Here is a 15,696-nt window from a genome sequence, read left to right on the forward strand (position 1 = left end):
AGCAAAAAAACATCAGAGAGTCTGCAGGAGACTCACCAAGCAAGACTGTAGTGTCTATTTCACAGGTTTTGCCTTAAGGAATGCAAACAGCTTCTTTTCAGCTCGAACACTTAAGAGAATATTCTAGACGAGCACTGCAAAACTGTGATAAAGAAGGAAGTCGCGTTAAAAGTGAAAGCAATATGATGACATTTAAATGATATTCTATTATCGCATAATGATACACATACATACAAATATAATCCCAAGAGTGTTTGTGTGATTTCCCCTTTTGCTTCTTCTTAACAAAAAGAAGCAGATACATCTCACTTTGGCCAACTGCTTTAAACAAGTCCAGTGAGGTAAAGGCCCTGACGTGGTTACTTCTCATTGTGTCCATAATTACTGTGGGACAACGCAATTGCTAGTTAATCATAAACACCCTCTGTACACTGTAGCTTGTGAGTGTCTCTGCTACCTGCGTGTGTCACTGCATGCAAACAGCCTCACAGAGCTACTGCACTTTGGACCCCTCTGTGTGGGAGGATACAGGAAGTCCACGGTGAAGCAACTGCAACAAGCAAGCACATGATTTTTAATGAAGCCCCAAAATTGTTGGATGGCGCAACATTTACATGTTGGCTAACAACAACTGGTCGTGATGTTCGATCCAATCAAACTGTTCTTGGCCCAAACTTCTTCTTCTTTTTAAGCGCTCTAACTGAGATGTAGCCTGAGACCCCGTCACAATGGGGTGTGTTTGCCTGACCTGCACTCCTCCAGTCTATCAGGGTCCAGGGCCCCAGTTTGGTTTGCCAGGCCCGGCTAACAATGTTTGCTCTGCTTTACAGCCTCTCTGTTTGCTTTCCCCTTCACTGGAGCATCCACCTCTCAGTCTCAGCAGCACTCAAGTCCTGCCACATTCAGGGGTCTCCAGCACGGGGCTCAGCCCACCCAGAATGCAGTGCGTCAAGCCGACAGAGATAACACAATTGTTCAGGAGGTTTAGCGCAGGGATGTCACCCTTTTTGCAAAACACACACAAACACAGTAGTCGTCTATCATTTGATGTTACGCCGAGATCTCCCCTCATATAGGCAGCTTTTGTCTGTTTGGCAGCTCTCACCTCTGCTTGACAAGCTTGACGTGCAGGATTTCACTTGAGGATATCATAAAATATAATAACATGCCAGGAGAATGAAGGCGTGACTATACTTTTCAGTTCGCTGGAACCTGTGAATCAACCATATAAAAAAGCTGTCAGGGAGAGTAGATGCATTGGAAAAACAACTGAAAAACAAAAACGTGAGTTCACAAAGAAAATTGTTCTTTATCTTCATTTTCGACTTTTGTTCTTAAAACTGGTTATTATTCTATGGAAGTTACAGATTATTATTAGACCCCCCCACCCCCTTATTAGCCTTTAGGCAGTACACTGTAGTCCTGATTTTACCAGTAAAAGTTTTAATTTCACACATCTGCCACAAAATAATGCTCGATGTGCAACAAAGATATGTTAGAATAATTTCAAAATGTTCCTTCATAAAATGACATAGTGAAACAAATGTATGGCATGCATTGCTTGAATTAATCATATTTATCTTCACGTCAACCGGCCTGTTAACTTGAGAAAATCTACTATATCTTTAACAACTATTTTTGTGTTTGTATTATTTGATTTGTGATGACCAGCTGCAGGTTATAGTTTTCCCAGTCTTTTATGTATCCTTACAGGACAAGATCAGTAGCCCCAAGCTATGATTTACAAATCCTCACAACACCTTTGTTGTAACTGTTGGGGGTATTATTAGTTCAGCCTGCTTGCTGCTGCGTGCAGGAGGATCACATGAGGCCTTTAGGGGGATGGGCAGAGTTTCCAGAGGGTGGTATATGGCTTTAAGAGTTTACTACCACCACTGCACTCACTCACTCACTTACTCACACAACACAAAGTTGGGAAGCCAGGCGAGCAGTGGGATACCGACGGAGAGGAAGTGACGGGACTGCATGAGTTGCAGAGTGAGAGAAAAAGGGAGACGGGGAATATCAACACAAAGCGGAATTGGGAGCAACGTGCGATCATCAGACTGTTGGCTGTGGAGCAGCAGCAGCAGCAGGGGGTGGCTGAAATGCGCATGATCTTAACAACGCCGGAGCGACAGACTTTCTTTCAGTGGAAGTGAACTCACGTTGAAGTGAAAAGCAGAGATTTAGAGTCCAGCTTGTTCTGTCTGATTTCCATGGCCGTGCGTGTGATTGTGGAAAGTGCTGGCACACCGGAGAGTGGACCATATGGAGGAGCGACCTGTGAACTAGAACCCCCACTTTGAATATGAAGGAAAAGACTTTACGACCAAATCCAAGATCACAGTAAGGGGGGATATGAACGCAGACCTTTTGGATTTCGCCTCGATTTTTTTCCCCTCTGTCGGCTTACATTTCGCGTCTTTTGGGCATGTTTGCGAGTTGCGTCTCTGCGGCTTCAGCTCGGATACTGACCCGTCTCTGCGCCCTGGTGCTGGTGGTCGCGCTGGGACTGGGCTCAGAGCTGCGGGTCCGGGTCCGGCTCGCGGACGGACTGGTGACCGAGGAGGTGTTGGAGGCGGACAATGAGAGAGACTCGATATCGCTCGAATTCAAGCAGGGAGACGGGACACTCATCACGTTTCTGGCGGACTTCAAACAGGTGAGAGGTGGTCCTGTTTACCTTCCATGCTCGCCGGTGTTGTCCCTTCGGAGGGCGTTTATCCGCTCATACTGACTCTCTGGTGATGTGAGATGTGATGCTGTTAGAACGTCTGTGAAGTATGAAAGTATGACGACACATTCAGCCTGAATTAAAACTGGTTTCCACTGGCGTGCCGACATGATATCTGGGGTCCATCAGTGCTCCTCGAGAGGTCCCCAGTGTTGGGTGTTCAATTATCTGACGGTAATGGCACATTTCAACAGTATAGACATGGTTAATCTAATGTTAAAAGTAATTCTTGCTCGTCCTTGAAATTAGGCAAAATCGAAACCTATTCGACCCTATTCCTTGTTTTGGGGGACTTTGGGACCTGGAGATCTCTCGGGGACTGTTATGGGTACCCATCCTTTACTTTTTGAACCAATGATTCAATTTAAATCATACAACAGTTTCACTTTATTGCGGCTTCAGAATCTGAAGGGGGTGTGTTTCACATGAACAGAAACCTGTGGTCTAGCATATCCAAGTCATGTCCCTCGGGGTGAGGGCTATAGTCCAAAAACAAAGTGTGATAGGCAGGCGTAGGCTACATAAAAGGTCACTTGATGACTTTCATCTTTTCTTTTTTGATTGTCTCATGAGATCCATATCCTATAAAGACTGAAATAAAGTAACCTAATGGTGGTCAAGTTAAAATGTTGTCTCCATCACAGGGTTAAAACAAGCTGAAGCTTAAATGAAAGCATCCCAAAAGCCTAACACCCCGTGTGGCAGACTTTGTACCTGGCACAAAAACCAAAGTGGAACTTAGCAGTAGTTTCATTCATCTTTTTCCATCTTAGCTTGAGTTTCACAGAGGTCAAGACAGCTGCTGCTCCTTAGATGTGGATGTTCACACACCCCGATGGCCTTTAAACCCCTGCTGCTGACGGCTCCAGCCCAGAGCTGATCATCAGTGGACATATTTAGGATTCTTCTCAAAGTAGACGAGCAGATCATGTGTCCCTCCCTGACCAGTTGTGATTTCTTTTTTTTTAAAGATGAAACTGTTTCACTTTGGACAATGACTACACAGGGACAGATACATGTCAGTCCCGGAAGAAAAACTACAACTGCATGAGTGCATGAAGTGGGTGGGGGAGCGCACGGAGCAAAGGCATGTGTCTGTGATGGTTGCTGTCACACAGAAGCTGACAGGCTGGCGAGATGTGAAGGGGGAGATTTACCAGGATTAAGTGGGCATGTCTGACCTTTTTGATCTGCACGTCTGGTTCACTAACCAAAACAGCTAATTTAGAGTTGAAAGAGAAGACACTCCAATATAAAGAGACATACCCTTATCTGTGGGCATGGAGCCTTCGCTCGTTTGTGAAGCTGCCCCGTGTTGCTGCGTCCCTTTGCGCATGCACACGTCCATGCATACGCACATATGTATGCACATATGGTTTTTGTTTATTTGAATAAAGTCAACAGAACCTCTAGAATACCCTTTTTTTTTCTCTCTCTCTGTTGTAAATTAGCCTCCTTCACCCCCCCTCTCCCTCTGTGTCTATGTCTCCCCGGCCCCCTCTGTCTCACTTCTTCCTGCTCTCTCCTCAAGTTCTCCTGCATGTGGTTTTCATTCAGCTCTTGTGCAGTATCTCCAAGATTTATGGAAAGTTGGAAGAGCTGTCACTTCCAGCTGCCATGAATATACAGTCCAGATTCAAGCATGTGGGACGAAGAGTGTTTTAACAGGGATGTGAAACACTGGAGATTTCTAATGAACACAGCAGCCAATGGTGGATGGGTACATCACAGGTTAAAGTATTATTCCAGTTACTCATTATTGAGGACGCTTTTCCCTCTTCTTTTTTTTTTACCATCCAATTATACATGATCGATTCATGCAGGGTAGAGGGGCATGTGATCTTTGCTCTCACCAGGAGTATTAAAAGGCCTCTATAAATGATCATCAGCCGTTGTGCTCTTTTCTGCTGGGTGAATACGTGGCAAAGATGTGACCGTAAATGCTCTAGCCATTAGACACTGGTGGAGTGGTCTGCTGGATGTGAGAAGGAAGTTTAGTCAACCTTATCCAAGCAATAAATCACTGTGAGAATCAGCTGTGCTGTGATTTCAGGAGGGTTACGTTTGCTCTGAAGGCATGAAGGCATGTAGACATATGGACAAGATAATGTGGTTTAACTCGCTCATGACACCTCTGTGTCATGCTAGTATATCTCTTCATGTAGATCATTTATGGTGTCTGGTACTTTTCTTTTTCTTTCTTTCTTTGCCCTGGAACTGAGCTCCCATGCTGTTCCAAATGATTATCACCAACTCTGTTGAGGGGCAAAAATGAAGTATCTTGTTTTACCAGTGTCAATTTCAATTGAAACACTGAAGAACTATGATTTTATATTATCATGTTTGTGAAAGAAAGGTGTCATGGTAGGGAATTGGTCATCCACTGTGTCATCTGTAATTGTAAAGGGTTGCTTAATGTTCTGGTTTTTTTTTAATTTTAATGCCATCTGGTATCACAGGAAAGTATTTACAGCCGAATCTACTCTAACAGTTTAGAATTGCAGCAATGTGTGTGTGCAGTTCAGTAATATCCTGATGACCTGCTCAAAGTTTGTGTAAAAATGTTTTTTTTAAACAAGACAAATCAGATTTGCTGTTGTAGCCTAAAATAGACTATTCCTTTTCCAGTCATTTGCAGATTTAGTACATCAATTTTCCTTCAACAATCACTGCAACAATTTATGGTCTTATGCAGTCTTAAGACCTTGAGCTGAACATAAACTATGTCTTGGAGTTAAATCCAAGGGAAATGTAGCACATATTTAGGTCTTTCCAGATGTAGAAAGTTTGTCAGAGAGGATAATCAGTTTGTACTCTGTCTCGCTTTCATGTCCAGCTAGCGGGTTTGATCAATGCAGGAATGTGAGTGACTCCACAGGCCTCTCGGCTGAGTTAACACTTGAAGAAGGTTTCATTTTGGTGATGCAGTGGTGCAAAGCCACGTGCATCTGTAGTTATATGCACCATGGCTCTATAATATAACATCTGTGACAACAGTTTGAACATTTATTTTTCTGTTTTGATTCATTTAGAGATTGAAGAAACATTTGGTCACACTAATGCAGAATAATGAGAAAAAGGCAGTTTTTTTAATTTGGAAAGCTTTCCACCCACACAAGTGTTTTCCAGATTGTGTTTTAACTGTCTGCTGTCCTCACAAAAAGGCCAAACTAGTGAGACGGTGTTTAAATATTGCCCTTTGGGGATGCATAAGCCACTTAAGCCAACTAAAGACTGAACATTTTTAAAAAGCGTCACTATCCATAACACAACAGAAAAGCATTTTTTAAGTAATCAACTTTTGAGAGTATTTTTCTGTGCTGGAAAGTCTTAAATGTATCAACATCAGTGTTCACGTGGCATGAGAGTGACCCATTGCTATGCTGATGGGTCACGGGAGCAGCAGATGTTGGAGGCCACTTGACACTATCTCACACTATGATGTTAAATGGGTCTGGATTTAGTAAACAATGGCGCTGTGGTGAGAATGAGCTTGCTAGCTGTTTTATTGATTCTCATTTCATTTCAGCCTTATAAACAGGATTGTGTTTCAGCCGGGGGCTTATTTACCCCACCAGTCAATTCACTCTAGTGTATATTGTGGTTGTCTTCAAAGCACAGAGGCTTTATGGATACGCCCAGCGTGCTTTAAGAATGAATTGGAGATTCTTCACACACCCTCATGTGCTATGTCAAACACGGGATTAAAAGAGTTGGGGGTGGGGAGGCAGGTTGGTTGGCCTTTCTTTGTGCCCTTCCTTTGGGATCTACAGTAGAGTATCCATGATGCATTTTGGCAGACGTCTGTTCTCTCACAGCCATATCACATACTGCATCACATGGTCAAATTGTTCTAATGGCTTTGGGCCGGGGCCTTTATTTTATTTGCTATTAGGCAAACTCTCCTGCGTGGGTGGCTTCCTGGCAATTCATGTAGCTCTTTCTTGTTCTTGGGGAAATACCGGTGTTTGCCAAATGAAGCAACTGACTGTTGTTTTCCCCTGATCCCTGTTCAGGTGCAAGTCGGTGCAGTGCAGTCACCCCATTTTATGACTGGCTTTCTTTTTCTTTTGGCTGCCACACCTTGCCTCTCGCTCAAACCCTGAAACACCATCCCACTTTGTCACTTGCACAAACTTGCAACGTCTGTTTTCACAGGCAAGTGTCACCTGTTCCGGAAAATGTTGTTGTTTCAGACGCTGCCGAGGACTCATCATAGGGGCACATGAGTTTTCCTCTGTAGTAATGTGAAAGGTCACAGAGTCAACTGAGTCCCAAACGCTCAGTGAAATCATCCACGTGAGAAATCGTCTCGCAATAGATGCTCAGATATTCCAGCTTTTGTTTACGTTGCACATTACCTTTTAGAAGAACTCTACTCCTCATTTTCACTTGTTATGCTATGGCTCCTTTCAGTGTGGGAAAGAGAAACTCCACAAACGAGTTACTGCCTCACCACTTCATCAGAGGTACTGTACCGCTCTTACATGTGTAGAAAGTGACTTCACTTTCGTGATATGTGCCTTGGAATTTGAGTACATGAAGATCCTGTTGGGTTACTCTGCGGGGAGAAACAAATGCACAGATTACATTGTATACCTGGAGGTGGGTTGGTTTTTATTGTACTCCGTTTCAGTTTCAGTTTGTTCCATTGTAAAGGGATTAAGTGTATGAACCCATACACTTAATCTTTCTCCTGGCCACCCTTTGTTCCCTCCAGGAAAAAAATCTTCCATCGCCTTGTTGTGGCCCTTCAAGGCACCATAAAGGCCCCTTTGGCCTCTCGTGGCCCCTCAGCCCCGGTTGATGTCTTTATCCTTTATCCTACTCCTGCCAGCAGGCCAGATGTTGGGCTGTATTGCTGCTGATAAAGAAAAGGCTTCCCGTTCCCACAGTCATGCAGGGAGAGAGGATACAGCAGAGCGAGTTGGACAGCCATGATCCAACTTTTCTATTTTAATCATTTCCAGAAATCAGGGATTATGGACTTCAGGGTGCTTTGATGGACCAAAAGACAGTAGTTGGGACTTGTATTGTGCATAGTTGTGATCATTTCAATATACCCCAAAGGTTTTAAGATTGTAGTTGGAAACAAAACCGGCAACAAAGGGTTGGGTTTACTCCACCTAAGCTTCTATTCTATCCCGAAATGTCCTTTTGTCAAATTCATGGCTGTGTCCTTTTGACTAGCTCAACCGGGTAAGTTTCAAACTAAATGTTTGACTTAACTTTCCAACCCTTGTGACAGTTCAGTCAGTTCCGGTGCTTAAGTTATATGGGTCCACACCTGGGGAGGTATTACATCATCCTTTCTCTTGTCAAATAAACTGCTCTGGTGTTACTTTTCCAGTCATAAAACACAGCTTGTGTTGTCAAAGTTCTGAGAAAGAGCCAGGGATGTCTAGAAAAGAAAGCGATGCTCGGTTTCCTGTTTTAAAGAAATCTTTGCAAGTCACATCTTCCAACTAGATCTGTAAAAATGATCTTTCCTGTGTTTTCTTTTACTCGGGTGCCAGGTCACACATTAAGTTGAAACTTTTTTGATGACAATTTTTGGTTTGTTTAGGGATAATTGTATATAAGGCTTTGAGGAAGACGATTATGAAAATATATGGCTTTAGAAAATGAGATATAGTTGAAATTATCCCATCATTTTTAGATGCCTCCTCATTAAATAGCTGTTTGTTTATCCTTTGCAACAGGATATGAAAGCTGTGGGACAACACTTCAAGGCCCGAATGGGGCTGTAGCCATCTTTATTGTGTATGCCTTATCTATCTGCCTCATTTCCTTCCCTGTTAGCACCCACTGTTTGTGCTCCTCATTTCCTGAGTGCAAAGTCTCCATGAACAGTTTGGGTGTCCGGATAATTGTATCCAGATTCTGTGTGAATGAATAGTTCCCTCATCGTGGTCTGCACATACTTTTCACTGGTTTGAAGACTTTTAAAGTCTGTATTGGAGACGGTTGGTGGAGTGTTTGTGTTTGCTTTTCTGAGTTCATGTGTTAACACTCAAAGTAAGTTACCATCCAATAGCCAAGGTGTTTTTATCGTCCATTCAGTTCCACTGTTTACTAATTGGTTCACTCTTGGGACAACCAGGTGTGACCGGCTCAAATGTGACTCCACATTCCTGCCTTTGGAGCCTGTGTAATTAGCTTCAACTGAAGCATTTCTTCGCGCACAGGCTTTTCTCCCGCTTCTTTTGTCTGTGTGAGTCTGTCTCCCCCTCCGTCTCCCACCATGATCTTTAATCCCTGCCTACACCTGTGCTTTTGGACTGGGCTGCCCTCATGAGCCAAGGCAAATATCGTCCCCATCACCAAACACAGTAAATCCGTGTGTTGTTTTTAAAAGGTAGTCTGGGCCATTTGGGCAGGTTAGGGGTCCTAAAAGTAAATGCAACCTCTCATCACCTATGGATCTACAAATAAAGGCCAAATGGATACAGTGTTGGTAGGAGAAGAAAACATTTTAGTGGTTCGTTTTGTGTGTGTTCCTGCTCCAACAGTTCGCTTGATAAAAAGCCTGTCTCAAATACCCACTCAAACCCAGTGCTCCCAAATGACTCATCAGAGCGTGGCTGACCAACAGCCCTCCACAGCCAGCCATCAGCCTTATCAACAGACAGGGTCTTAGAGGGGATTGAAATACAGGAAGGACCTCCTGCACAGGGGATAGCTACTGGCACACTGTTTGTTTTCGTGTGAGTGCTCATGTGTTTGTGTGTGTGTGTGTTGGAATGTCTATTCATGCATGCAAGTGGGAGTTGGCACCGTTACTATTAGTCCCAAAGTGAGATGTACATGTCTTGCAGTTGTTCTTTCAGTAGGACATTTGTTCTTAGCGCTTAATAGAAAATACCCTGATAATTCTTTCAGTTTAGGGCTTCACATCGTTCTCATTTTCACAGCCAGTAAACCAGGTGTGCCCTCTGTGAATGTGTAGCTGGGTTACGACCACGCTGATGGAGAATGCTCACTGTAAATGGCAGCCTTTGAGTGTTTGAATAGGCTTTTGTGCACCTCTTAAATAACCTGGCCCACCAAAGGTAACCACCAATGAAACAGCCCCCCACCTCTCTCCTGTTTAACAGGTCTCCGTGTTACCCACTAGTCAGCTTGCATGAATACAGACTTGTGTTTGGCTGTTGGCCAGTGGTAGTTTGTCTGCAAGTGGACTAAGTCCTGGGTGTCAAGGAGCAATGCTTAGGAATCTGTACTTGTGTGGATTATTTATAGCCGTGCTGACATTTACTCTGCTCTGGTAGGGGAAAAACTCAAGGCCTCGCTGTCCTTTTGATTATGGTATTACCCACCTTTTTCAAGGCAGGCAAAGGTCACTCTTTTAATTCTTAATGCTTGTACCTGGTGATTTTCTCTAAATGTTGGTCTGCAAGCCTTTAATTTCATGTAGGTCTGTGGAAATGCACTTTTATGGGGTGACGCATCTTCCTGATATAGGCTTCACTTCTTTAAGGAGTAGTTGGGAAGTCAAATGGCCTTACTCTTCATTTTCAAGCTCTAGCAGGCCCACTTGACTATAATGTTCTAAAGTTGAATTAGGGGTTTCCTCTTCAAATATATAACTAGCATTAACTTTATTTACAGTTTGGTAACCAGGGATTTTTTAACAGAAGTTGACACAATTGTTATATACACTACCGTTCAAAAGTTTGGGGTCACTTAGAAATGTCCTTATTTTTCAAAGAAAAGCACTGTTTTTTTTCAATGAAGATAACATTAAATTAATCAGAAATACACTATACATTGTTAATGTGGTTAATGACTATTCTAGGTGGAAATGTGGTTTTTAATGAAATATCCACATAGGTGTATAGAGGCCCATATCCAGCAACTATCACTCCAGTGTTCTAATGGGACATTGTGTTTGCTCATCGCCTTAGAAGGCTAATGGATGATTATTTGTGGGTTTGATTATATGCTCAAAATGGCCAGAAAAAGAGAACTTTCATGTGAAACTCGCCAGTCTATTCTTGTTCTTAGAAATGAAGGCTATTCTATGCGAGAAATTGCGAAGAAACTGAAAATTTGGGCTGCAGCAGGATATGTATATTTATAATTCATTAAATAAATATGATACAGGCAAGCTTTACGCTTGCCTGTATCATATTTGTCTCTGTCAAAGTTATTCCACACCAGTATCTTCCCCCATCAGTTTGAATAATTCCTTGGCTTACAAAAACAGCATCAACCCACAAGCTTGCAGCTTTTGATCACTTTGTTTTAGACTCACTCTGTGTTGGGATACGTAAAACCTCCTTTAATCACATCACTGGACATATCACTCTTTGTGCAGTATTTTTTTTTTAATTATCAAACTTTTGACTGTCTGTACAAACGAGTCCGTGTGTGCATGCGACGGTGCTGGTTTCAGGCAGGCACAAGTGAGGCTCGTCTTATCCAAACAAACAGTTGAATCCAGCAGCTTCTGTCTGCATGGAAATGTGGAGATGATGTCATTGTTATTACTCTATTTGCTTTTAGAAGACATGCTGATTATTATCTTAATGCCACATAAACCACCAGGATATCAACACCGGTTTGTTATTGCCATTTAAAGGCAACAATTACACTTAATCTCCCTTCACTGTTGGCTGGAGATTCATTTCATTGTGTCTTTTATTTTGTAATACATGTATATTAAAATGAATAGTGCGAGGGTTAGATGGGAAGATCCAAACCACAAATTGTTGTTTTTACAACACAGTTTTGTGAAGACTAAACAAGCAAGATGTTACGCCTCAATTAGTGAACTTTAGAGATGCAGGTAGGCGGATGTTGTTATCTTCAGAAAGAGCCAGGCCAGCTAAACTAAGCTAGGCTAATCTTTGCTGGCCGTAGCTACATATTTACCCAAGATGTCAAACAATATCATTAAGATGTTCTATTGTGTGCAGATGTCTTGACACAAAGTTGCATCAGAAAAATAAACCACAGTAAGCTGCTCTCCCCTCGCCCTTTCTGGCCTCAATCCAACTGCCGGGTCGGAGAAGTAGACAATCATTAATCTGGACACATAATGACACAAGAGGAGGAGGAGAGCTCAGCTTCTGCACTTTGCCCATGAGTAGGAAGGATCCAAAGAAGCAGAGTTTGTGGAACTACTCTGTAATTACCTACAGAGCCCTTGGGCAAATTTATGTGGCTGACACAAATGCCTTCCCTTCGTCTCCACACACACACACACACACACGCACACACACACACTGTCCCAGTGTAGCGCCATGCGTCTGCAATATGGGAGGTCCTGAAGTCGTGGCTTCTGCGTCTCCCTACACTTGAGGGGAAATGGCACTCTTGGTCGTCTCTCTGTCGGCTTTGTACTACCTCTTCCTTACATCTACTCTGTTCTTTTTGTTATAAGTCTGAGTACTGTATTATCATAGTATGACATTATCTGATATATTTAACGTCAACTTTCTGTGTTTAGTCCCTCGATACACTGATCAGCCCACGATTATTGTCGTATAAAGTCTGTGACTCAATATTTGCTCAGTAATTTGCTTTCCAAAGATCAAATAGTATCGCATGATTGTCTTGTGCAATACCCATGCTTGTATAGTAAGCCTGCCAGAAACTCTTTTCCCAGACAAAAGTGGCTGAGGAACCAGTGATCATGCAAAGTAGGCTATAATGAACTCCAGAGCATAAACGCTTTTATGGCAGGTTGTGTCGCTTTCTTGCCAGTGTGTACACTTCTGCGTACAGGAAGTGAAACAGAGGAGCCTTAAGGAGAATGCAATGGGGTTATCTCTGGGCTGTTTATCTATCGCAGAGTGCCTCATGATCAGGGAGTGAAAGCCTTCAGACTGCGATCCTCTGCAGCCTGTTTGCTTCAGACGGGAGTGTGAAAAGTGGAGGAGGGGTGTGTGGGACTGTATCTGTCTTGAAGCCGAAGCCAGCAAGGGGGTGGGGGGTGTCTGATGAATAGGAGGACAGGTCTGCTGCTCTGCTCTCTTCTCTGTTGGAGCTTCCCATCATGCTTTGCATGCCCTCTCCAAGAACTTTTAATGGCCTTGGGTTTGGCGCCAGATCTCTCACACACTTGCCAACAGCAACAAGTGTTCTTGTGCGTTCTCCACTATCACTGTTTTCCTACCTCCACAGTTCCATATAAAACAGTGCAGAAAAATGTTTCTGACTTTTACGGCATGTGAGGAAACTTTGATAAGTTTGTCAAGAAACAGGCCCAGCGCCTTTAATTTGACAGTACAAATAACCAGAGCATGACTGGAGCTACGTTGCACAGGCCGACAGACAAAAAGTATCAACAAGCTGTCAGATGAGGCTCTATGAGCAGAGTGAACACAAACCCCTCTTTACTCTTAGCAGACATTTGTTTGAACCGCTTTGATCTCCACATATTGAATTACTCTCAGTGTCTGGAAAAGTGCTACATTAAGTATCGGAATGGAAAGAATATTTGTTGTAGTCCGTATGAGTCTGCACATATAAACTGTAAGTTATTATAGCCTTGCTTCATTCACCACTTAAATGTGTTCTGGGAACTGTCTGTTTATCCGTTCAGCCAGTCATCTCTCATCCCTTATGTCTCGCAGGATGTGAAGATATTCCGAGCGCTGATCCTGGGCGAGCTTGAAAGAGGACAGAACCAGTACCAGGCCCTGTGCTTCATCTCTCGCCTCAGCCGCAATGAGATCATCCCGAGCGAGTCCATGGCCCGTCTCAGACAGGTATGATGTCATGGCGTCGAGCTGAATTTATGCGTTATGTGTACTATCAACATTTTCAGCTCTTGGAAAAATTCAATGAAGTGTATTGCTCGGAGCATCTGAGGGTGTGCACGCTGAACATTTGTGTGGTCTTCCTCAGAAAAACCCTCAGGCCATTCGCTTGGCGGAGGAGCGGCGAGGACTGGAGCAGCTGGAGATGAGCGCCGCGGTCAATATAAGTCAGGCCTCTCAACTCAGCTCCCACATCCACAACATGTGCAGCGAGGCCCAGGAGGCCATCTATACCAGGGAGTCCGATGTCAGACACTGGCTGGACAAAGGTCAGGGGTCATCTAATGTTTGTTTATCATTGAAACCAGCATAAATTATATAGTGGCATAGTGTCTCTTTTGTTCTCTTATCTCTCTCCCGTGCCGCCATATTGACTATCCACTCTATCTCTCTCCTAACACGCTTTATCTGCCAGATGCTCTCTATCTTTGCTGTTTCTATCAGCCAAACGCCTCTTTCCTCTTCATTTTAGTGCTCTTTGTGCTATCTATGGCTTTTTGTAGATACGGCTCTATTACTGTTTATGCTATCTATGTTTACCTTCCTCTGTGTCTCTTTACATTCCTAATCAATCTTCCACTTAAAAAAAAAATACAATCCTCACACTTACCGAGATTGAGACTATTTCTATGAACAATTTGTTTTTAAGGCCTATTTGCAGTCGTATCCAGTATTTTACTAGCAATGAAGTCCAAATTATTCAGGCTGGGGAAAATCCGTATGACAGCACTATTGTCCACTGACAGCACTGTTACAGAGGAAACAATGTTGATGGTCATGGTTCACCAAGCACTCCGCACCATTATCAGCGGAGGGAATCGCACTCGCATCTCCTTTGCATCACAAAGCTCCCCTTTTACTGCTCCGCCTCTCCTCTTTTTCGCCACTTTGTCCGCCCTCCTCGGTTCAATACAGTATTGAATAGAGTGTAATCAGAAAGAGAATGATTCACACAACTCAATGATGGCTTGCTTTTGTTTTTAATACCACAAGCGCTGATAATCATGTCTCTCTCACGTCTGTGTTATAGGAGTGGATGGCTCCATGTTCGAGGTCCTGCCCCAGACAACAACAGAGGCGCCCAGCTTTCAGGCCTGTCACTCTACTAAAGACTTGTGGCAGCCCTGTCTCTGCACATACAGCGTGCGTCTGGAGTGGTACCCATGTCAGCTGAAGTACTGCCGCAGCCGGGACACCACAGGCAAAGGTTCAACCTACAAGTGTGGCATAAAGAGCTGCAGCAAGGGCTACCATTTTACTTACTACGTTCCCCAAAAACAGCTGTGTCTATGGGACGAAGAGACCTAGCATTTAGTTCTGGATGGTTATGGAAAGAGAAATACTGTGTTTTCTCCCAGCCAAACCGATGCGTCCCCACCCAAGTTATTCAAAGTAAACACAGTAACACTGGACCGCGGTTTACGTGACGTGAAGTTAAACTTGCTCAGGTGGGGAGTGGGGAGATCCAGATGTTCAAGCTAAACGGAAACAAATTCAGGTTCCAATTGAGACCAAAACCTTTGAGGAGAGCTGCAGCACGTTGTTCTAAGAGGACCCACTGACTTCCAGCCTTTTCTGGGAAAATGACATATTGTTATCAACTATAATGTGACTTTACAAAAGAAGCTGTCACTTTTGTGCCTTTTTTGGAGAAGTTATTGTAGCAGATTACAGATGCCAACAACAATAACCTCCCAAACAACCTATGGTATGCACAAAGCTGGATAGTACATTTCTGGTCAATTAAAAACCAGCAAATGAAGAACAGAGCCCCACTCTGATCACAAGAGACATACTGGACAAACACAATCTGCCATCCTGAAGGAGGGAAATTTGGATGGTGGAGTTTTCTTTCCTATAAAGCTCTGTGAAAAACTGTTTTGTAGCCAGCTTTGTTTATAACAATGCAAGCTGGAAGACAACATAAATGCTTCTTCAATGCTGGCTTTATTTATTTCGGTTGCAAAGTGAAATTATTGGGGACTATTTTTGTGTCTTTTTGCATTAAATAAGCTCTTAGAGTCAAAACCACAGGTCCTCAGTAACAATAAGTATTCACACACATTTCAGAGCATGTAGAACTTTTGGAGTTTGGATGTTGTTTATAGACTCATTCATGGGTCATGCTACTTTGTTGCCAAGTTTTCCTGGTTTGCAGAGAGTTTGAATAAACAGATTTATTATATTCTT

General features: G+C 43.2%; 1 protein-coding gene across 1 annotated transcript; it reads left to right on the forward strand.

Annotated features, from left to right (window-relative positions):
• Nucleotides 1-2,361: 2,361 nt before the first annotated feature.
• oafa (OAF homolog a) lies at nucleotides 2,362-14,814 on the forward strand (the record flags this gene model as incomplete). Its single annotated transcript, XM_079225052.1, is given in 5 exon segments — nucleotides 2,362-2,427; nucleotides 2,429-2,665; nucleotides 13,321-13,455; nucleotides 13,595-13,775; nucleotides 14,537-14,814. Coding segments are annotated over 5 exon segments (897 nt in total).
• Between the last annotated feature and the right edge of the window lie 882 nt (nucleotides 14,815-15,696).

The sequence above is a fragment of the Taurulus bubalis genome (assembly GCF_910589615.1).
Source record: "Taurulus bubalis genome assembly, chromosome: 10".
Taxonomy (NCBI): domain Eukaryota; kingdom Metazoa; phylum Chordata; class Actinopteri; order Perciformes; family Cottidae; genus Taurulus; species Taurulus bubalis.